At 48.4% G+C, this 23,835-nt stretch overlaps 1 protein-coding gene across 1 annotated transcript in view; it reads right to left on the bottom strand.

Annotated features, from left to right (window-relative positions):
• The window catches only part of DPF3 (D4, zinc and double PHD fingers, family 3), a 222,037-nt gene that overhangs the window by 106,783 nt on the left and 91,419 nt on the right, over positions 1-23,835 (bottom strand). Inside the window, exon 4 of the mRNA XM_011949621.1 lies at positions 5,241-5,368. Coding sequence (XP_011805011.1) covers positions 5,241-5,368 — 128 coding nt within the window. The remainder of the gene's footprint in view (positions 1-5,240; positions 5,369-23,835) is intronic.

Here is a 23,835-nt window from a genome sequence, read left to right as displayed (position 1 = left end):
GTGTCTGCATTTCCTGCGATGCTGCCCTGTCACCAGAAGCCTCTCGACATAATTCAGGAGGAGCCAGGAGTTTCTAACAAACAAAGCTTGTTTCAGAGCTCAGGAAGCGGAGGGGCAGTCCTGTATCAGGAGTCGGGGACGGGGGCGGGGTGTCCAACTACAAAGTCAGCTGACCCCCCCAGTAACAGACATGCATTCCTGGTCCAAGGACATTATCTGGAAAATAAACACATTTTAAAATAACTTTTCTCCCTGTTACTCTAAACAGTCTTTATGGTGATAACAGTGGTTTGTGGTTGTGTTTTTAAAAAAAAAAAAAAAAAGTCCTTTTTAAAGACTACATTATCTCTGGCCTGGAATACTGCAAAAATCTCCTGATTTCCCCCCTACCATTGCTGGCCCTGCATCCAATCTCTTCTCCGTGCAGCAGGCAACAGGATCTTTATGAAATATAAATTCACGGCCCTGATCAAAATCTTTCAAATGGCTTCTTTCTTTATATCACGTGGAACCAAAAGCCACTTCCCTGTCCTGGGGGACCTGGGTGGTCTGGTCTCGGCTCACCTGTCGAAGTCCTGGGCTCTTTTCTCCCTGGCACGATACTCCGGCCACACAGGTCTTCTGTTCTTTCAACAAAACTAGCTCTGGTCTGTCTTGGGGCCATCACACCCACTGCTTCTCTGCCCAGAAAACTCTTCCCCAGGACCATCACTTTCCTGACTCTTCTCATCCCATAGGGTTGAGGTTAAATCCTTCAACTCAACCAGGCATGGTGGCTCTCACCTGTAATCCCAGAACTTTGGGAGGCCGAGGCGGGCGGATCAGGAGGTCAGGAGTTCGAGACCAGCCTGGCCAATATGGTGAAACCCTGTCTCTACTAAAAACACAAAAAACAGTTGGGCGTGGTGGTGGGCACCTGTAATCCCAGCTACTCAGGAGGCTGAGGCAGGAGAGTCATTTGAACCTGGGAGGTGGAGGCTGCAGTCAGCTGAGATCGCGCCATTGCTCTCCAGCCTGGGTGACAGGGCAAGACTCTGTCTCAAAAAAAAAAAAATCCCTCATTTTCCTCAGGAACTCTACTCTGATACTGAATCTTCATACTGTTTGTTCTCATGGATTTTATCCTAAAATGCAATTATTTTATTTGTATTCCTTGTTTCCTGCCTATGTGTCACATTAGAATGTGAGTGGAGTGGACAGGTCTCTCTTGGTCTCTGTGTCCCTAGCACCCAGCACAGTGCCTGCACAGAGGAATCCCTCATGAAACTTTGGTCAAATGAATGAATGAATGAAAAAGCATAATCCATTCTCTACATGTGTATTTTAATAATGCAAAGTCAATAAAAACACTAAACTCATTTGACTTATGGTCCTGGCTTTGTCTTCTAGCACAGCAGACCCATGCGCTGCACTCAGCAGACCTTCAGTTTACATCTGAGGTGATGGTGGCGTGATGAAGACAATACAGCACCAGCCCAGTGCTGCATGAGAAGAACTCAAGCCCACCACCAGCTTTAAAGGGAAAGGGACCCGTGTCCCCAGAGCATCAAGGCTCTGGGCAATGGCTCTGCCCCATTCATTGATTCTGTCAAATTACATGAACTGAGCAAAAAAATACTCTAGCAAGTAACACACAGACGACAGACCTTGTCTTCAAAATCTGAAAGTCACATACACACACACAAGGAAGAAAGCAGTAGGTGGCTTAAACACCAAAGGCAAGAAGAGATCCCTGTGGCTGGAGGGGAGATCAAGAAAGGCTTGATGGGGAAGGTGGCACTGGGGCTGAGCCTAAAAGATGAGTGAGATTTGTACAGATGGAGATGGAAGAAAAGGCATGCCAGATAAAGGGCACAGCGGGACCAATGGCATGGAGGGAAGAAGGCTGAAGAACAAGGAGGGAAAGGAGTAGTGGAAAATAAGCCTGAAAACTAGGTTAGGAATGGAGAGGACAGGCCTGGGAAGATCACGCTCATCGTTTTCGATTTATTTAGTGGGAAACAACAGTTTTTTAGCAGAGTTTTGCTCTAGAACAAAAGGTCAGCTAACAAAGTAGGCCATGTCAGAGAGAGGAAGAACTGGGGACAGGGCGATTCCTGGAATCTGTTCCCTCATGCATCCATTCAGCAGATATTTATGGTGCACCTGATAAGCACCAAGCACTGTTTGGGTGCTTGTGAGATATTAGGGAGCAAAACTAGCAACAGGTCCTGCCCTCGAGGAGTTTACATTCTACTGGAAGAAAACAGACATAAACAATAACATAATAAGTAAGTAAATTAGAAAGTACATTAGGTGATGATAAGAGTGATGGAAAAGAAAAAGAAAAGCAGAGTGGAAACGGGAGGCAGGGGCAGGCAGGGCAAGGGTGTGCGATGAAGTGCAGCATGGTCAGGGACATCTTTGAGAAAAGAGGAAGGCCAGGCACTGTGGCTCACACCTGTAATCCCAGCACTTTGGGAAGCCAAAGTGGGTGGATCACCTGCAGTCAGGAGTTTGAGACCAGCCTGGCCAACATGGTGAATCCCCATCTCTACTAAAATACAAAACTCAGTCAGATGTGGTGGCGGGTGCCTGTAATCCTAGCTACTCAGGAGGCTGAGGCAGGAGAATCGCTTGAACCCAGGAAGCAGAGGTTGCAGTGAGCCGAGATTGCACCACTTCACTCCAGCCTGGGCAACAGCGCAAGACTCTGTTTCAAAAAAAATCAATTAACAAATAAATAACAAAATATAAAAACTAAAAAATGAAGAAGGTGAGGGTGACAGGCAAGCGGACGTGTGGGGAAACGGCCAGGACAAAGGCCCAAGGGCTGGGGTAACCTGGTGTGTTCTGGGAGGAGCAGAAGGAGATCCTTGTGCCTGGAGTGGAGCAGGTGAGGAAAAGAGGAAGAATGGAGTCAGAGAGTGGGGAGAAGGCCCTGAATTTCACTCTCTGACAGCAGGGGCGGTAGCAGGTTCTGAGCACAGGAATGGTAGGAATAGACTTAAATTTTAAAAAGCTCCCTCTCCTGTGATGTATCTAGACAACAGAACATTATTCAGCATTAAAAAGAAATGAGCTATCTGGCCATGAAAAGACATGAAGGAACCTTAAATGAATGTTAGTAAGTCAGAGAAGCCAATCTGAAAAGACGACATACTGTGAGTTCAAGCATATGACATCCTGGAAGAGGCAAAACTGTGGAGATGGGGAAATGGGCAGTGGTTGCCAGGCATTAGGATGGAGGGAGGGATGAACAGGTGGAGCTCAGAGGATTTTTAGGGCAGTGAAACTTCTGTATGATACCATAAGAGTGGACAGATGCCATTACACATTTGTTCAAACCCATAGAATGCACAACGCCAAGAGTGAACCGTCATGTAGACTTTGGATGCTGGGTGATACGATGAGTCAGTGCAGCTCACCTATTATAGCAAATGTGCCACTCTAGTGCAGGATGTTGATCATGGGGGAGGCTCTACCAGGGATATATGGGAAATCTCTGTACCTTCCTCTTCATTTTGCTGTGAACTTAAAATTGCTATTAGAAAACATTTTTTTTAAAGACTGCCCCTCAAGCATTAGCAGGGAGATCACTGAGAAGGCAACCACAGCAGTCCACACAAAAGATGACAGCAGCTTGGGCCAGGGTAGCAATGGTGGGTGTGGGAAGATGGGATGTGCGAGAACTGGGCTTATGTTGAAGGCACAGTCACCAGGGCTCCTGATGAACAGGATGTCAGGTGTGAGAGACAAGCAAGAGTCAAAGATGACTCCAAGGTTCCTTAGACAAATAAAGGTGACAGTTAATAAGGATCTTCAGCTGCAGCTCATGGAAAGGAAAGGAAGGAACAAACACAAGTCATGTTGTGGCAACTCAATGGAAAAGACTTGACAATTCATCTTAACACAGGAATGGCAGAGAAGGCCAAATTCTGTGATTCATTCAATGCCTTTATCAAGACTCAACTCTATCCAGCTTGGGAAAGGCCCTGGGGACACAGTGGTGAGCATGACAGCATCGCCCCTGGCTTGATGGAACTTACCAAGCCAACCAGCAATGTATTATTCCATTATTATTCATTTAATTGTAGTTTCAATAAATATATAAATTAATAAAAGTATTGAATATTAAATATGCACAATAGGTATGGCATAAAATATAAACATTTAATATGGAATATAAATTAAATAGAAATACAATTTAATTTTAATAATTTAATACTTAACTACCAATGCTGTTATTGCATAATAGGATTAATTCGTATTACAATACTCCATGGCAAACATTGTATTAGACAATGAGAATTCCAGACAAATAACAAATAAGAACTAGTAGGTGTGAAGTCGGGTGCAGTGACTCATGCCTGTAATCCCAGCACTTTGGGAGGCTGAGGCAGGCGATCACTTGAGATCAGGAGTTCGAGGCCAGCCTGGACAATATGGTGAAACCCCATCTCTACTGAAAATACAAAAAACAGCCAGATGGTGGCACATGCCTGTAATCCCAGCTACTCGGGAGGATGAGACACAAGAATCGCTTGAACCTGGGAGGCAGAGGTTGCAGTGAGCCGAGATCGAGATCGTGCCACTGCACTCTAGCCTGGGCAACAGAGCAAGACTCTGTCTCAAAAACAAAAAGAAAAAGAAATGGTAGGTGTGCACCATTATAATCCCATTCAGTGAGAGTTTTAGAAGTAGCATGGATAGAGGGTGGTGGACCCATGGGGATAGAGCAGCCATCTGCCTGAAGGGTGAAGACTGCATGGGCTTGAGGAATGGCTGGGCGCTGCTGGGAAAGGGAGTGTGCAGTCATGGGGACCAACGAGGCTGGGTGTGAGGGTGGGGGGCAGGCGAGCCGGAGTCACATGGCCCTAGCTGGAGCAGACACTCCCACATTTTGAGCCTAGATGAAGGACTCTTGGTTCCATGGGGACAAGGATTCAGACTGTTTTGTCCACCCTGTGTCTCTGGGACCCCACACAGTCCCTGTGTTCACTAGGCCCAACAAATTCACTTTGAATAGATAGACAGAAGAGAGGGAGGGGAACCGAGGTGAAGCCAATGAATGACTCCTTCAGAAGATAGGTTAAGTCAGAAAAGAATTTGGGAGCTTCCTGGCCACTATAGAAACGAGGCAGTCTGAAACTCAGCCCCAGCCCTTGAGGGGAGGATCTGGAGCCAAGCCAGCGCTGGAGTTCTGGAGGCTCTATGGAGACAGGAACCCTCTGTGGGGTCCCCAGCAGGTGCGGAAATACCTGTATTTCCTGGATGCTTTCCTCCTCCCTGGCATCCACCTTCTTCTCAACCCCCTCGCCGCGGAGCAAGGCTTCCAGGGTGGTGCTTTCTGAGGTGAACCCATCCTTCTTCAGGGGAAGCTCCACTTCTGAAAAACAAAGATAGAAAGGCAGGTCAGGACACTAGAAGCAGGCAGGGCAGGAGGGACAGTCCTGGAGGACACGCAGGGCCCAGGGCTCCTGAGGAGGACTTCTGGAGGGAGAGGAACACTGGGGCCCTGTCCAGCTTTTCCATCTCCATTTCATAATCCAGAGACAGATTCCGATCACGCCCACACCCCCAGAGGAAGCTGAGCCAGAGCAGAAAGGGTGCGGAGTGGATGTGGGCTCACACGGCCATGCTTCTGCCTCTCCAGCCAGGACATCGGGCAAGGCAGGTGTCGGGAGCCTGGAGCCCTTACTGCATCCGCAAAGCGAGGATAACAACGCCCAACCCCACAGGTGGTTTTGTAAGGAGAAATGTGTTCAGTTGCGTTAAAGTATTTTGAAAACTCAAGCAATGCACAATGCTGGCAACCAAGTATGCTCATTTCCTCCTATCCCAGCTCTTGTCTGGCAACCCCATGACCCCCTCATGGCCATGCTGGCTGCCCAGCTCTGGCTTCCTCCATGAAAAGCTAGTTCAGCCTGAGAGAGGCTATTCTCATCCACCCAGGGGGAAATGAGAGCCTCAAAAGCCACGGGAAGAGAAGGAGCAAGGGCGAATGCCTCACAGGCCCCGGATAAGCAGAGTGGCCACTGCACGGCCGCATACCACGACCTTTTTTTCTGAAGGTATCAGGAGTTTGATCAGCTACCTGGGGCTTGAGGTCACCAAGCCAGCAGAGAAGTGGCAACCCGAGCCAGCCCTGCCCAGAAGAGAGACCGTAGAGAAGCTGAACCCCTTCCTCCAGGTGTCCCGAGCTCCTGACCTGACAGAGGGCTGGTGTGTTTCTTTCTTTTCTTTTCTTTTCTTTCTTTGCTTCCTTCCTTTCTTTGCTTTCTCTCCCTCCCTCCTTCCCTTCTTTCTTTCTTTCCTTTCTCTTTCTTTTTTCCTTTCTTTCCTTTCTCCCTTCCTCCCTCCCTCTTTCCTTCCTTCCTTTCTTTTCTTTCTTCCTTTCATTTCTCTTTTACAGACAGGGTCTTACTTTGTCACCAGGCTGGAGTACAGTGGCACTATCATAGCTCACTGCAGCCTCAAACTTCTGGCCTCAAGCAATCCGTCTGCCTCAGCCTCCCAAAGCACTGGGCTTACAAGCAGGAGCCACCATCCCCTGCTGTTTTTTCAATTAAACATACCAACCTAAGGTACAGGTGATCATTCTGATTTACTACAAAATATTTCTTCAACCTCTCCTCTGATCCTGCACCTCATACCCCCACACTGCCACAGTTTGATATGTGGTCCCTACCATTGTGCCAGGTAAGCCGGGGGCAGGAACTATGATGCAGTGGTGCCCTAGAAAACAGGAGAGATGAATGGCCTGCCTTTGTGGGGGTATTGAGAGTTTAGTGTAGGGACTATTTACAGAGATGGGGGGAGGAGATTAAGGGATCCAATAAGGTAAAGCACCCCAGGTGGGTTTGGGGCAGGGGTGAGGGTGGGGAGGAGCCATGACCACTGCTGCTATTTTTAGAGGGACAGAGGGAGAGTGCTTGCAAGAACCTAAAGACAGCACCATTAGCAGAGCCCCGGGACAGGAGCTGTGGCTTGCAGAGGCCAGGAACCAAGGGAAGGAACAGCCCAACCACTCTCTCCATCCATCCTGCATCAGCCTGCTGCGTCCTCTCCCACGCACCAACCTTAAATGGAAGCAAGAGGGGAAGGGAGCCCCCTTCACACAGCCTGCTGAGGTCCAAGCAGGGTGAAGACGGAAAAGCAGGGATCTGCAGGGGCAAATGGAAAGAGCAGCACCATCAAGCCTGCTCCACTGGGCTCTATCCCGACTCCAACAGAACCCTACCTACACTTTCCATTTCCTCCACCAGAAACAGAGAGAGTCTGACCAATTTACAAGGAAGGGGCACGCAGGCATCTATTATAACTGAACAAATGCACACCCGTGGGTGACCAGCCCCCAGAAAAAGAAGGTGGGAAGGAGAAACAGCATCTAAAATCTCGAGAGACAAAGTCTTTGGGATTTTTCTTACCTAAAAAGGAGAGCAAAGGATCCACTTCTCATCAAGAAGCGCTACCACAAAATCAGCCACCTCTGGATCCATCTACTCATACAACAAATATTTACTGAGTACCTGCCATGTGACCACCATTGTGCTGGGACTAGGGACACAGGAGGCGAACCAAATAAAGACAGGCCCTGCCTTTAGGAGGCTTCCAATCCAAAGAGACAGGTACTAAATGCTAAATACAAAATCAAAATGCAATTACGAATGGTCTTAAGTGCTACGGAGGAAAACAACAGAATGAAATGTGAAAGAACAAACGTAGAGGGGTCTACCTTAGATCAGGGAGTCAGGGAAGGCCTGTGTGATGAAGTTACATTTAAGGCGAGTGTCAGAAAAACAGCCAACTGTCTGCTTTAATGAGTTCAGGGTGTGCAGCTCCACAGCCTGCTCTGATGACATATTACTCTTTCTCCCAAGTCAGAAAAGTCTTCAAACGTCTAATCTAAAGCAATGAGCATGTGTTGCCTCATGTTCTGTCCTCAGTCAAAAGAGAACAGCTGGCCACGATCCCTCAAACTTATAATAATCATATATACATAGAGTTGAAGTTCATATTTTAATATCCCCCTTAGCCTTCGCAGCACTAAATAAATCCTATTTATTAGTGTTATTTCCCAGAATTGTACAGCATTTTAGAGCTAGAAAAGACCTTACAGATCATCTAATTCAATCATCTCATTTTGTAGATGAGTCACCCGAGACCCAGAGAAGTTAAGTAACCACCAAAAGCCACACAGTAGGATGAGAATGCAGCTGAATGATCCTTCCGAGATGTCACTGAAATCATGACAAGGGCCCCCACTCATTGTATTCTTATTAGTGGTTGACAGGCTCAGACTGAGCCTGACTGGGCTTTGGTACATCCGTGTACATGCAGAGGGCTTGGAAAGCAGCAAACATTCAAAACTTAGCAGCTGTTACTGCTACATATCAATCCCCACTACACCCAAGAGCACAGTTATTAACCCATTTTACAGATGAGAGCAGTGTTGCTTGTAGAGGTTGAGAACTTGCTTGATATCACACAGCTGGTAAGAGGCAAAGCTCAGCCTTGAACTCAGTCTGCCTCCAGACCCAATCACCTAATTAGGCTGCATGGACTCCACCCTGTCTCTCTGTGGTCCTTCCTTGAAAAATCTTTTTCCAAACCTTTATGCATTTTCATTGCATTCTGAGACTCACTCCCTAGTTTCCGTATTTCAGGATAAAAGGCAGATCTTTAGCTGAGGATGAGGGCAGTTTCGTGTCACGGTTTTGGGTTCTGCTCTATATGACCATCCCCATGCCATGTTCACCATTCTGCAACAGTATCTACAAACTATAGAATGTTCCATCAATAGTGAACTTCCCCCTCTTCCTTCTCCTGCTCCTCCTTCCTCCTCTGCTAAATATGCCTCCATCCTGCTTTCCTGTAATTGAATCTACTCTCTTGGTCCTCTTTAACCAACCTTTACTAGATAGGCACAGTAAAAGAATCAAGAGGGAAAACAGAACCAAATGGGAAAAGTGAAATAGAAAAAGCAAGACGGGATCTCCAATAGCATCACGAGTCCAATCCCTTAAACAGGAAAGTGAAGCACAGAAAGATATAGAGATTCTCCCAGGGTCACAGAGACATTTAGTGGCATCATGCTTCCCTAATTACCACAATATTTGATTGGCTCCTATAGATTCTGCCTTCAGACAGCCCTGAAGTCAAACCCTAGCCTTGCCATGTATTAGTAAAGGAACCATGGGCTAGCTATGTAACCTAAGCCTCTATTTCCATATGTGTTAAATGGGTGTGGTCATAGTATCTATTTCACAGTGTTGGCGAATCAAACATGGTAATGCACTGCATAAAGAAACTCTAAAATAATCCACAAAAAAAAAAAACTAGTGTGATAAATAGGGTAGAAGATGAGGCTTATCAATTTTTGTTTTATTCTATTCAAAACTTAGATTCAAAATTAGATCATATATGTAAAGAATCTACAGCATTGTAAGTATCCTAAAAATGCTAGATGTAATTCCCGAAGTTTGAATAGTTTTTATTTCAATGTTACAGCTGCACTGTCCAACAGAAATGTAATACGGGCCATTTATGTAATTTTTAACTTACCAGTAGTCACATGCACAAAAAGGAAGAAAGTCAAGTGTCATTAATTTTAATAAGATAGTTTATCTCATCTGATATTTCTAAAACATTGCCATTCAACATGAAATCAATATAAAAATATGGATGCAAAATTTTACATTCTTTTATCTGCATTGTCTCCAAAGTCTGGTGGGTATTTTCCACTTAGAGCGTATCTCAATTCAGACTAGCCACATTTCAAGTGCTCCACAGCCACACGTGGTTACCAGCTACCACAATCTACAGTGCAGGTTTGCAGCATTAAAAGTAACATTGACTATGACTTTGCTTCCAAAAACTGGAAAGAATTTTACTGTGGTTTTTTTTTTTTTTTTTTTTTGAGACAGAGTCTCGCTCTGTTGCCCGGGCTGGAGTGCAATGGCACGATCTCGGCTCACCGCAACCTCCGCCTCCCAGGTTCAAGCAATTCTCCTGCCTCAGCCTCCCTAGTAGCTGGGATTACAGGCATGTGCCACCAGGCCCAGCTAATTTTGTATTTTTAGTAGAGATGGGGTTTCTCCATGTTGGTCAGGCTGGTCTGGAACTCCCGACCTCAGGTGATCCACCCGCCTCGGCCTCCCAAAGTGCCGGGATTACAGGCGTGAGCCACTGCTGTGGTTCTTAATGTTGCGTAGGTAATACCTGCTGTGTACCATTCCAAGAGAGTTCTAGCGGACCACTGCAAACCCTGGTTGCAAAGCATGATGGGTAAGGCCTGCAAGGTCAGAGTGAAAGGGTAGCCACCCCTCCCTACAAACAAACACAGGGTGCACGCTGCCTCCTGACCACAGGAGGTCCCAGAGTGAAGGGGAAAGAAAGGTAACAGGTTCAAGCCCTTGCACAAAGTATGTCCCAGACACACTTCTTTTGAGCCCTTAGGGATTTCATTTATTCAATTTTATTTGATTATGGCCCATCTGGATATAGGATTTAATATTTTTTTAAAGTGTACTCATTTTGAACCTCACACAAATTTGGGGCCCGCATAACCCTACAGGAGCCATTGAATCTTTAACATTAAAAGAAAATGGTCCAAAACACACACATAATTCATCTTTAAATTAGCCTGATTTTATACACATGGATATAAACCCATGGATCGTTACTCTCTCCACAGCGGCAGCAGCTGTCACCCAAGCCAGCCGCCTCCCTGGGCCCCCGTAAGCAGCTCTGCCTCTACTTCTAATTGGGAACAGAGATACTCCTTGGGTGACTTCCAGCACGATCCATCACACCAGAGACAGCTTCTGTGCAAACCGAAGCAAATCGGTTTCTAAATAAGAAAAAACCTCCTAGACAAACAAGGATTGAAGCATAGGAAGTCTTTTAAAAAAACAACCAAAGAAAGCACAAATAAAAGCAAAAAAGAAAAAAAAAATGTCCAGCCAAAAGCAGTGGCTTCTTCTCTTCAGGGCTACAGACAGGGCAGCCATCCTCTTGGGTGCAGATCAAAGCCACAAGCTTTTGACACAGGTGCCCCAAGCCTGCCACCCAACGCACTGAAAGCAAAGCTTCCACTGGGTTGTTGGAGCCACCGAGCTCATTAACAGGATGCAGGCGAGATGAGTCTGAAAGTGCAACATGGGAGCACAGTGAGTAATTAAATCCCAGGTCATTTAAAAATGCAAACGCCACGAATGTCATGAGCTCCCCAAGCCTCTGACTCCTTCTCCTTCGTTATTTGGCTCAGGATGGAGGATTGGAAACCTGAGAGTCGTATATGGATTATAATAAAATATGCCGTATAGAAAACAGATTAAGACAGTTCTTCTTTGGGGAAATATACAAGGAGAGGAGCTGTCTGTTAGCTGTCGAGTTTGCAAGAGATACCATCTTTCGGGAGGCAGTGTGCTCTGCCAACAGACAGACTGCCCCAAGGGAAATTGTGGTGAAGCACCCCGACAAGGCACATCCATCCGTCCATCCATCATGGGCTCCCTCTGACGCAGGGGCCTGGAGATAGAGTTATGGTGCAAAAGGGAGGGAGAAATCCCACAGACAATGGCAAAGAATCCTCCTGCTAGATCATGAGTGCTCAATTTTTTTTTTAGCTGCCTCTAGTTTTCCTTTAAAAATACAAACGTGCAGTTTTCTCGTCTGGGTGCTTATTATTTTGAGGAGTTAAGCTCATCATATTTCTTTGGATTTATACACCAACTTACACAAAGGAGAAAGGCGCTTAAGAATCATTATTTCATTTATCCCCATCAGACTGTCAGACTCGTGAGGAGGGAGAAGGGAGGGAGGCATTGTTATCTCTCACCTCACAGGGGAAGAGACTGGGGAGGGGGGTCAGAGACCTGATTTCCTAAGATGGTGGCAGGCCTAGGGATCCATCTGCTCATTCCCTAGGGGTGCCACTTTCTTGGCCGCCTTTGACTCCCTGTTTTGTGACTCATAAAGCTCAAAATAGATGAGGTTCACATTGAGGACCCATCACCCAGGCTGCACCCTGCAGGCCCTGTTACCACTTGCTTCAGAATCTCAGGATATCCATACAACAGGAGGACTCATCCCTCCCCCATATGGCCTCTGCTGTGCCTACCCTCTCACCCCTAAGTAGACATGCCAGGATGGGTTCCAGCATCCAGATATCAAGACCACAGATAAGCATTCTCCCACCCCGAGATACAGAAAAACACCCACACTGCCCAAGGAAGCTCACCACTGAGCTGCCAGCAGACCAGGTAAATGCAGCTACCAGGAGGGTGAGGACGGGGAGGGTGGTGGGAGTGGACAGAGTGCGGGCAGCATTTCCAAAGGCAAGGTCAGGGAATCAGGAGAGGCTGGTCAGATGGTACAGAGTGTCAGTTAGACAGGATGAATATGTTCTGGAGATCTGTTGTACAGCATGGTGACTCCAGTTATTAGCAATGAAAACTGCTGAGAGAGTTGATCTTAAATGTTCTCACCCACACACAAAAAAATGACAAGAATGTGGACTGATAGATACATTAACTAGCTTCATTTAGTCATTTCACAATGTATACATATATTTAAACATCACATTGTATGCCATAAATATATATAATTTTTATTTGTCAATTATGCCTTAATAAAGCTTGGAGGGAATAAAAAATAATAATAAATAAAAATTCAGGCTGGGCGCAGTGGTTCATGCCTATAATCCCAATATTTTGGGAGGCAAGGCGGGTAGATCACTTGAGGTCAGGACTTTGAGACCAGCTGACCTACCTGGTGAAACCCCATCTCTACCAAAAAACACAAAAATTAGCTATGCGTGATCATATGCACCTGTAGTCCTAGCGACTAGAGAGGCTGAGGTGGGAGAATCACTTGAACCTGGAAGGGGAAGGTTGCAGTGAGCCAAGATCAAGCCACTGCACTCCAGCCTAGGTGACAGAGTGAGACACTGCCTCAAAAAAAAAAAAAAAAAAAATGCATAGTTCAAAGGAATACAGACAACTGGAAAGTGCAAAAAGCTACTCTGGGATGAACTCTCAGCCATTACCCTAAAGCACACACTTGGCCTTGATCTCTTATCTGTAAAACTGGGAGAACAAAACCCACTTCCCACTAGTGTTATGGGGCCAAAGAAGATAACACATATGTAGTGCCTGGCACAGGTAGAATGCTAAATACGTGTGAGCTCCCTTCTTTCCACCTCCTACAGTTTCCCTCTCCTTGTGCTTTTCAGCAAAAACCCCTCACCTTTCTGACACTCTAAGACCACCAGACATGGTGAGTGAGGCACAGCTAACCCCTCCATGGGCATGAACCCAGCGGGGATGGAAACGGATGGAATCTGAGGCAGGTAAGAGGATGGAAGAAGCTGAGAATGAGACGCAGCTGGAAAGCAGAGACACTGGTGCTGCTCCAAGTCCAGGGTGGCCATTGCTCCTGCAGCTTCGGGGGAAAAAAATCATGGCAGAGCCACAATGGAAGATAACCTACTTTATCCCTTCATTTGACAAGTAATCATCAAGCACCTACTATGTATCGACTCTGTTCTAGGTGCTGGGGCAATGACTCTGAAGAAAAGGGACAAAAATCCCGGCCCTCATAGAATTTATATTCTAGCAGGAGAGAAACAATGCATGAAGCAAACAAGTGAAACCTTCAGCGTGACAGATGGTAATCAGTGCTTTGGAGGAAAAACAGAGCCAAGGAGGAGAAGTTGGAGTGTCAGGGTGATGGGAGGGGGTTACACTTTTAAATGTGGCCAGGAAAGTGCAAGCCTGAAGGAAGAGAGGGAGGGGGCTACGCTGACATCCAGGCAAAGACGTTCCAGGCAAAGGAGCCTTCAGTGCAAAAGCTCTGAAGCCAGCCCATCTGCCTGGGGCAGGGTGAGCCAGGGGGATGATAGGAGACCAGCTTGGAGAGCTACAGGGGCACTGAAGGCCATGTAGGCACCTGCAAGAATGTTGGTGTCCACCCAAGTGCAATGGCAAGGCGCTGGAGGTGTTGAGCAAAGCATGATATAATGATGCCTACATGTTAACAGAATCACTCTGAGAATAAGTGAAGGGTGTCGGAGCAGATGTGGGGTGACCAGTGAGGAGTTACTGCAAAATGTATGGAGCCTCTTAATGAGTCTGGTGCTTGAGGAGGGAGCTATGCACGATATGGACAGAGCTCTGTCCTCATGGTACTTACATTGTGGTTCTTAGATGTGTCCTGGGGGCAGTAGGCACTGGGGAGCAGTCCCCTGAGCAGGGGGCTTCCCCACCAGTGAACCAGGGTGGAGGCCAAGTAGGGAGGCTGGTGTCAGTGCAAAGGGGGCAAAGGTGTGAAGCCATACCAGGGTGAGCCCATGGAGAAATGGTTCTTCAAGAAGAAAGTGGACCAGCCTAGCCCAAGGGCAGGGAAAAAGATCCAGCCACATGGGCCTGGCCTGGCATACCGTGGTCTAACAGGTGTAGTAAAAGCAGAGAGGAGGCCTTCCGAGTTCATCTCTGTGCCCTGGGCCATGGGTGCCTCAGGTCTGAGTTCTGGGACACAGGAGTGAGGTCCCACAGCCAAGTTCTAGGTCATCTATAGACAGGGAGCTTTTAAAAGGCTTTAAGACAGAGCTGGGCATGGTGGCATATGCCTGAATTCCCAGCTACTCAGGAGGCAGGGGCAGGAGGAGGATCACTTGAACCCAGGAGTTCAAATATAGCCTGAGGAACACAGCAAGGCTCGTCTCTAAAAATAAATAAATAAAATAAAATGAATAGACTCTAAGGCAGAACGAGTTGCCATTCTGGGCCAGATGGCACACACTTTTCCAGCGAGGCAGCGAGCTATCTGCAGCAAATTCATTGTCGGTGCTGGGGACGGGAACTGTGTTGCAGAGACCCACCCAGCAGTGCAGTGCGGAGGTGGCATCACAGTGCCTCCTCACACTTGCCAAGTCCTCCACCCTCCATCCCACACGCCTCTCAGAATAACCCTGCAAAACCACCGTGACCCACATCTCACAGATGAAGGACTGGGGTAGGAGTGGTTAGGAAATTGTCCAACATCACAAAGCCAGTGGGTAGAGGGATCTAGACTTGAACCTAGGCCCTGTGATCCCTGTTTGATGCCTCTCCTCCAGCAGAACAAGGATATTTGGACAGGGAAGACCCCTACAACCCAGAACCAAAGAGGCAAGATGGCAACACTTGGGTCCCCCGGCCAGGCTGGGAACCGCAAGGGAAGCCAAGGTCAGCAGCCCCAGCCCTCTCCTCCCTGGCGGAGCCTCCCTCATCTGTGCAGCGGAGATGATGAGAGCTAGGTCATGTTCTCCAAGGTTGAGATCAAACACCAGACATGTCTCTTCCCCTCATCCCTTTAGAAATCTTCACTGCCCGTGGACCATGTGCCAAGCCTCATGCTGGGTGCTAGGGATACAGATGAAAAAACGATGGGCCCTCATAATCAAGGTGTCCACCTCCCAGTTGGCAGAGGTACAGGTGAGGTGCCCACCTCCCAGTGGGCAGAGGTACAGGTTAGGTGCCCACCTCCCAGTGGGCAGAGGTACAGGTGAGCAGGCGATGGTATAACTGGGTGATTCCTCCGACTCACAATCCATGCTCTACACGTAGCTCTGCCAGGTCCCACAGCAAAATATGGCCGTGGAAACTTGGCAGCAGCCATGCCACTGCCCTGCTCACTGCCTGCTGCCGGCCCACCTCCTTGGCCAGCCCAAGCTCCCAGAGCCCTGCAGAATACCAGCAAAGCTGGGGAACATAGGCAGAGCCAAGGACATCCAGACTTCATCCCTCGGTACCTGCTCCTTTCCTGAGACTCACAGGAAGGCAAAAGGAGCAGATCACTTCCAGCACATAATAGACACAGCCTGAGTGGGGGCTGCATGCCCTGCCCTCCTCGCTCCAGCTCCCCTTCTCATGAGGCCAACCAGAGCTGATGAAGCTGCCGGTGCAGGCCTCCAGATGGATGGCTGCAGGCTCTGACACTGCAGGAAAGAGATAAATGACTGGTCATTTCCCCCTGATGCACTTGAAGGCATCCATTCTCCCAGCCGTACCAAGCTCAGGCAACCCCCCCTGCCCAGAGCCAGATAAGCACTGACAGATGGGGGTGGGAGCCGGGGCATCCTTCCCCTTCGGAAGGACACAGCCAGACTCCTCTGCAGGCCGGGAGAAGGTCGCGTTGTCCATTGGCTCACACCTGGCTCGAGGCTCCGCGGGTCCCTTCCTCCATCTCCCCCCTCTTGCCCACCCCCGCCTGGCTCATCCATCTGAAGAGCACACGGCAGAGGGGGAAGGCTGGGGGCAGAAGGAGCCGCTGACAGGCTCATCAATCTCAGGTTACATGCTTGGCACCTCGGCGTTCCTTAAGTTGTTCCCGGACTGGGAGGGTGTCGGAGGAGCCATGGGCACTGTCTTGAGAAGAAGAGAAATCGCACCAAACATCAGAGAGCAAATGGTGGAGAAGCCTGGAGACTATTAAAATGTGGGCCATGTACAAAAGCAGTAGGGAACTAATTAAGATGCAGGATTTTCAAAAGCTGGGGAAGTTGGCCGCAGCCTGCTCCCATCTGTAGAGTTCTGGCAGTTCGGCGCAGCAGGGACAGCACCCTGGGCGGGTGAAGCAGGCCTCACCACCCCTGCTCAAGCAGGCGAAACTCAAGTCCCTCCATCTGGATAACCCCTTTGGGGGACACTCCTCTGTAGGTCCCTATGACTTGCTTGTTGGCCAGTCTATGTCCCTCTCTGCTTTGGGTCACCTAAAGCCACTGTTGTCTTCAGGGAGCCCGCCCTCTTGTTTGAGTTTCCCCCAACAACATGTGATGGGGCGATCATCCTGGTCATTCATCCCCAGTCATTGAAGGACTGCCAAAAACAGCAAAAACACAAGAGAAAGAACCCTATCCCTGGCTGCCCTCCCTCCCATCACCCTCGGAATTCGGCAAGGGTGGCAAAGAGCCACGCTGCTCCCCGAGTGTCCTGGAGAAGAAGGGATCGACAAGGCCTCAGGTGCATTCCAGGTGCGGGAGGAGCGTCAACTCTAAAGCCCTTTTCATCTGCGGGTCCAGGATAAGCGAGTGTGTCTGGCCTTGAAGCAACATGGCACCAGCTCCAGCAGGCTCCCCGTAGGGCTCTGTCCTTGGCATCACCAGGATCCCCTGGGAAATTAGCTTCCTAATTCTGTGCCGCAGTTTCCCAACCTCTAAAACGAAGATAATATCTGTCCCAGACCATGGGGACCGAAGGTCTGGGGTTGAAAGATGCTAAGTTGATGTAAGCAGACTATCTGGGCATTTACTCCAAGGGGACACAAGTAAAAGTTTGTTCCCAGCCTTTGTCTTTTCTTCTTTCAAAAAAAAAGAAAAAGAAAGAAAGTGAAGTTAAAGGCCTCTTTTTTAATCAGCTGGCTTTTGCCCAACATCTGCTGTGCTCCCAGGCCTTCTGGTGGATATTTACTCTCCACCTTTCTCTTCTGCCAGCTCCACTCCCCCTTCACAAGGACAGAGCCCTTTTCTTGGGGAGATGGTCCGGGGGAGGCCCCTTGGTGGCACCAGGCCCCTGCCCAAGTCTTCGTGTCGTAGAATTGTGATGTCTACATCATGAAACACCTTGCGTTCGCCTCTGTGGCCAAGTGCAAGCTGCAGAGAACACTGAACTCAATTGTCAGTCAGTGGGGAGAAATAATGTTGTGTGTGTTGTCCTTCAGACGCCCAGGCAAGTAGGAGGTTGCAAGATGTTTATTTAAGACTGACTGGAGGGGCGACGTTTGCCGTGAGAAACACATAGGTCCAGTGACACCGAGAACACTTTCAAATTCCAAAGAGCTCTTCCCAGGTCTCAGGCCCTTCCTACCCCATGCAGACAGATTTTTATTTTCAGCAAATAGTAAAGAAACAGGGCTGAGTGCAGTGGCTCACGCCTGTAATCCCAGCACTTTGGGAGGCAGAGGCGAGCAGATCATGAGGTCAGGAGATCGAGATCACGGTGAAACTCCATCTCTACTAAAAATACAAAAAATTAGCTGGGCATGGTGGCGGGCACCTGTAGTCCCAGCTTCTCGGGAGGCTGAGGCAGGAGAGTGGCGTGAACCCGGGAGGCGGAGCTTGCAATGAGCCGAGATCATGCCACTGCACTCCAGCCTGGGCGACAGAGTGAGACTCGTCTCAAAGAAAAAAGCAAAAAAAAAAAAACAAAAAAAACAAAAACACAACAACAAAAGAAACAGAAGAGGGATGGTGCATTTACCACACTGGAGGGGTGAGGACAGCAGGACTGGGGAGTCACTCCAGGAGGGAATAACTTCACCCAGGAACAAATGACTCGATGTCAGCCAAGACCCAGCTCCCCACTTTTTTTGAGACAGGGTCTCCCTCTGTCACCCAGGCTGGAGAGCAGTGGTGCAATCACAGCTCACTTAAACCTCAACCTCGCGGACTTCATTGATCCTCCTACCTCAGTCTCCCTAGTAGTGCCACTCTACCAGTGCCCACCACACTTGGCTAATTTTTCTATTTTTTGTAGAGGTGGGGTCTTGGCATGTCACCCAGGCCCAGCTCCCCACTTTCCAGCCTGGAATGTCCACTCATCCCACATGAGCAAAGTGCTTCGGGGGACTGGATCAGAAAAGGATGGTTCTGTGGCCCTGTCCTCAGATCTTCTCCAACAGCCCTCAAGATTCTTGAACGTGCACCCCCCTCTCTTTGCCCTGACCTGGTCTCCTGACAGAGCTCCGCAGACCTGAGGTCAGCCACAACTCTGACCCTCGTTACCCCTGGACTTTGTTGCTGAAACCTGCCCATCACTGCTGGACTCAGGCAGGGACAGAAAGGAATACAGGAGGGACAAACTGAGTGTTGGCATAAATTTTTTGTGACATCTCCTCACTGTCCATAGGAATCTGATGTGGAAGGAAACTCATGCCTTGAGACAATTCTGCTCCAGGCCAGTGGCCCCTCAGTCTCTCAAAGAGCAGGCAGACTGTTCTCCCTCTTCCCCGAGGAGATGAGGACACGTCAGGGTATACTGAGGGCGGAACCCGGGCGGGCTTCAAGAGTCCTAGGCATAACTAGATTCCTGGAGCATCTTCTGTCAAAAGGAGCTCAGGGGCGCTCATACAGGAGGCTGGGAGGGAAGAAGAGGAAAGGACAGGCATCCTTAGGGGCTGGGTGGTGGAGGGGCAGCAACGGTGGGTGGGTGGGTTCGTTTGGGGTTTGGTTTCTTACAACATAACCTCAGCCTTCCAGTTTCCATAAATTTAAAGAGATGCAGCTCAGAATGGGCAAATTATCACTCTTCAGCAAGTTTTGCCCAGAGGATTATATACAATGTTGTACAATTTGCTTTTTGTTGTATATTTTGTTTTTATGCCACTTAGCAATATATCTTTAACATCTTTCCATTTTTTTCTACTCATTAGTTTAAAGGACAAAATAATACTCCATTCATAGAATATACAAGTACTATATATTTAACTAGCCCCCATCAATGAATCTTCTGGAAGTTTCCATTCTTTGTTGTTATTACAAACCATGCCACAATAAAAAATATATATCCAATATATATTATATGCATATATTTATTTATAGAATAAGTTCCTAGCAATAGAATGTCTGGGTCAAAGAGCATGTGTGTTTTAAATACCGGTAGGTACTATTCATTGTACTTCAAAAGGTCATACCAATTCCGTTGCAATGTGTAAAAGAGAGCCTCTCCCTCCATCTCCACCTCTGTTTCCTTCACCTGCTCCCCTCTCCTTGGGAAGGTCAGCCTCAGTCCACCCAGCTAATGGTCCTCACCTCCTAGGAATTTGCAGCAAATTCTCCAGAGACTCTGGCCAGTGACTCTATCCTGAGTCACACACAAAGCATCAGCCAAAAAACTGAGCTCTCCTTGAGCCCAAATCAAGTGGAATAAAAATAAGAGATAGTGATTTTACAATACTGCCCAAGTTAGCCCTGTTAGCCCTCCTGAGGGAGGACATACCCCCAAAAAGGGAGGAGTCCTCTCAAGTGGAAACTGCATTTTATGAATGATGAGGGCAGAGCCTCTGGAAGTTGGGCAGGTTGTACCCTCAAAGGGACCCCCACCGGGTGCACAGAAGAGGGGCTGAGATCTAGCTCGTGCTCTACTAACCCACCAGAAAGGGCATCATACATTTTGTAAACATCCACCCCCCAGGGGGCACCACCCTCCACTTTTACACAAACAAACCATATGGGCTAGCCGAGGCCCTGGATGAAGTCACTCCTCTGAAATTTTGGCCTGTGCAAAAAATTGAAATGCAAACTTGCGTCACCTCTGGGAAGACAGTGGGTACATTTCTTTGACTGTGCTGTTTCTCATTCTCTAGATGGGCCCTGGCTGCTTGGAGGTACCAGGCTGAGGCTCGTAACCACTGACTCCAGGGCACTCCGACGTCCTCTTCATTCACCACCCACAGCTGCAGGCTGGCGTGGTGGCACATTCTGGGAGCCAGGCGCAGCCCCGGCTGTTCAGACTCAGAATAGGATTTGGAAATGACAAGCATCTGGCCTAGGGTTTGTGGGGGTTGTTTTTGTGTTTTTAGTAGGCCTAGTAGTAGGTCTGTTTACCAAAGAGGGGAACAAGTCCCTCTGAGAAGGTGCTCTGCCATGTGACTCATTCCAGCCCCGGCTGTTCATTGCTTCTCAGCATCTGGGGACTGGTGTGGAGGAATAAGCCTGCCTTGGGGGAACCCAACTTTTCCCCTGATGGCCGATCATCACAAAGGCTGGCACCTGTCTCTGCACCTTCCCCAGGACCCTGCCCATCCCTGGGGTGAACTTTCACCACTGGAAATCTGGTCTAGCCACTTCTGCCTCATGCTTGGGCAGAGGCTGAAGAAGCCTCTCAAATGATCACAGATACAAGACACCATGTGCAGGTGGGGACTTGGCTACAGCAAACCGCTAGTCCTAGGTTCTTCCTTTCCCTTCCCCTTGCGTGTCACGGCAGGCCCGATAACGGGGCATGGCCAAAGCCAGCTGTGAACTCAGCTGCTCCACGTTCGTCCACAGGCCGGGCATAAACACTGGCAGGCCAGTGTGCCCAAAGTAAATGTCTTTAGGCAGAAGGCACAAACACTCGAGAAATAGCTGCCTGCCTCAGTCCCACCAACATGGGCTTCTCAGATACATGAGCAGCACAGAAAATTCTCCTTGGCTCTGTCCACAGTCTGATTTCCCTCACCTCTAAAATGTGCTCACAACCCTCTTACCTCTTCCTTCTCTCTCTACCTCCCAGGGCTATGGTAGGGACCAAGGAGCTGACATGAAAGAAAATGCCGCGTGAACTACGGCGTGCTCTTCAGACTCTGGTTATGATGATGATGATTAACCAGAGTGTCCCATCCCCTGGGTGGCAGCGATTGGTTGTTGGGGGGGAAATAACCCCAGCCAGCTAATCTGTCCTTCCTAGGCCTCCTCTGCCACAGCTGTTGAGGGGAACTGCCTTTCTGTTGGGTGTGGTATGTGCTGAGACTGGAGCTGCTGGCAGCCCCCTCACTTGCCCTATGAGAAGAAGAGAGAGTTAGAGGTACACAGAGACTGGCTGGGTGTGGTGGCTGATCCCTGTAATCCCAGCACTTTGGGAGGCCCAAGGCAGAGGATCGCTTGAGGCCAGGAGTTTGCAACCAGGCTGGGCAACATAGTGAGACACCCATCTCTGTAAAAAAAAAAAAAATTAGCTGGGTGATACGGTTTGGTTCTGTGTCCCCACCCAAATCTCACCTTGCAGCTTCCATAATTACCACGTGTTGTGGGAGGGACCCAGTGGGAGATGACTGAATCATGGGGGCGGGTCTTTCCCGTGCTGTTCTCATTATAGTGAAAGGGTCTCACGAGATCTGATGGTTTTAAAAACAAGAATTTCTCTGTGCAAGCTCTCTCTTTGCCTGCTGCCATCCATGTAAGATGTGGATGGCTCCTCTTTGCCTTCCACCATGATTGTGAGGCCTTCCCAGCCACACGGAACTGTAAGTCCAATAAACCCCTTTCTTTTGTAAATTGCCCAGTCTCAGGTATGTGTTTATCAGCAGCGTGAAAACAGACTAATGCAGTAAAGTGGTACCAGTAGAGTGGGGCATTGCTGAAAAGATACCCGAAAATATGGAAGTAACTTTGCAACTGGGTAACAGGCAGAGGTTGGAAAAGTTTGGAGGACTCAGAAGAAGACAGGAAAATGTGGCAAAGTTCGGAACTTCCTAGAGACTTGTTGAATGGCTTTGACCCAAATGCTGATCGTCATAAGGACAATAAAGTCCAGGTTAAGGTGGTCTCAGATGGAGATGAGAAACTTGTTGGGAATTAGAGCAAGGGTGACTCTTGTTATGTTTTACCAAAGAGACTGGGGACATTTTGCCCCTGCCCTAGAGATTTGTGAATGTTGAATTTGAGAAAGATGATTAGGGTATCTGGTGGAAAAAATTTCTAAGCAGCAAAGCATTCAAGAGGTGACTTGGGTGCTATTAAAGGTATTCAGTTTTATAAGGGAAGCAGAGTATAAAAGTATGGAAAATTTGCAAACTAACAATGCAAAAAAAAAAAAAATCCATTTTCTGAGGAGAAATTCAAGCTGGCTACAGAAATTTGCATAAGTAACAAGAAGCCCAATATTAATCCCCAAGACAATGGGGAAAATGTTTCCAGGGCATGTCAGAGGTCTTCACAGCAGCCTCTCCCATCACAGGCCCGGAGCTTTAGGAGGAAGAAATGGTTTTGTGGGCTGGACTCAGGGTCCTTCTGCTATGTGCAGCCTAGGGACTCGGTGCCCTGTGTCCCCGCTGCTCCGGCTATGGCTGAAAGGGGCCAATGTAGAGCTCAGGCTGTGGCTTCAGAGGGTGCAAGCCTCAAGCCTTGACAGCTTCCATATGTTGTTGAGCCTGTGAGTACACAGAAGTCAAGAACTGAAGTTTAGAAACCTCTGCCTAGATTTCAGAAGATGTATGGAAATGCCTGGATGCCCAGGCAGAAGTTTTCTGTAGGGGTGGGGTCCTCATGGAGAACCTCTTCTAGGGCAGTGTGAAAGGGAAATGTCGGGTGGGAGCCCCCACACAGAGTCCCTACTGGGGCATCACCGAGTGGAGCTGTGAGAAGAGGGCCACCATCCTCCAGATCCCAGAATGGTAGATCCACTGACAGCTTGCACCTTGCACCTGGAAAAGCCACAGACACTCATTGCCAGCCCATGAAAGCAGCCAGGAGAAAGGCTATACCCTGCAAAGCCACAGGGGCAGAGTTGCCCAAGATCATGGGAACTCAACTCTTGCACCAGCATGACCTGGATGTGAGATATGGAGTAAAGGGAGATCATTTTGGAGTTTTAAGATTTGACTGTTGTGCTGGATTTCGAACATGCATGGGACCTGTAGCCCCTTTGTTTTGGCCAATTTCTCCCACTTGGAATGGCTGTATTTATCCAGTGCCTGTACCCCCATTGTATCTAGAAAGTAACTAACTTGCTTCTGATTTTACAGGTTCATAGACGGAAGGACTTGCCTTGTCTCGGATGAGACTTTGGACTGTGGACTTCTGAGTTAATGCTGAAATGAGTTGAGACTTTGGGAGACTGTTAGGAAGGCACGATTGGTTTTGAAATGTGAAGATATGAGATTTGGGAGGGTCCAGGGTGGAATGATATGGCTTGGCTCTGTGTCCCCATGCATATCTCATCTCGTAGCTCCCCTAACTCGCATATTGTGGGAAGAACCCAGTGGGAGACAACTGAATCATGGAGGTGGGTCTTTCCCATGCTGTTCTCATTCTAGTGAATGGGTCTCACGAGATCTGATGGTTTTAAAAACAAGAGTTTCTCTGCACAAGCTCTCTCTTTGCCTGCTGCC

Source organism: Colobus angolensis, unplaced genomic scaffold (assembly GCF_000951035.1).
Source record: "Colobus angolensis palliatus isolate OR3802 unplaced genomic scaffold, Cang.pa_1.0 Scaffold3, whole genome shotgun sequence".
Classification (NCBI taxonomy): domain Eukaryota; kingdom Metazoa; phylum Chordata; class Mammalia; order Primates; family Cercopithecidae; genus Colobus; species Colobus angolensis.
The sequence above is the reverse complement of the archived record's forward strand: the minus strand, read 5'-3'. Positions and strand labels throughout refer to the sequence as shown.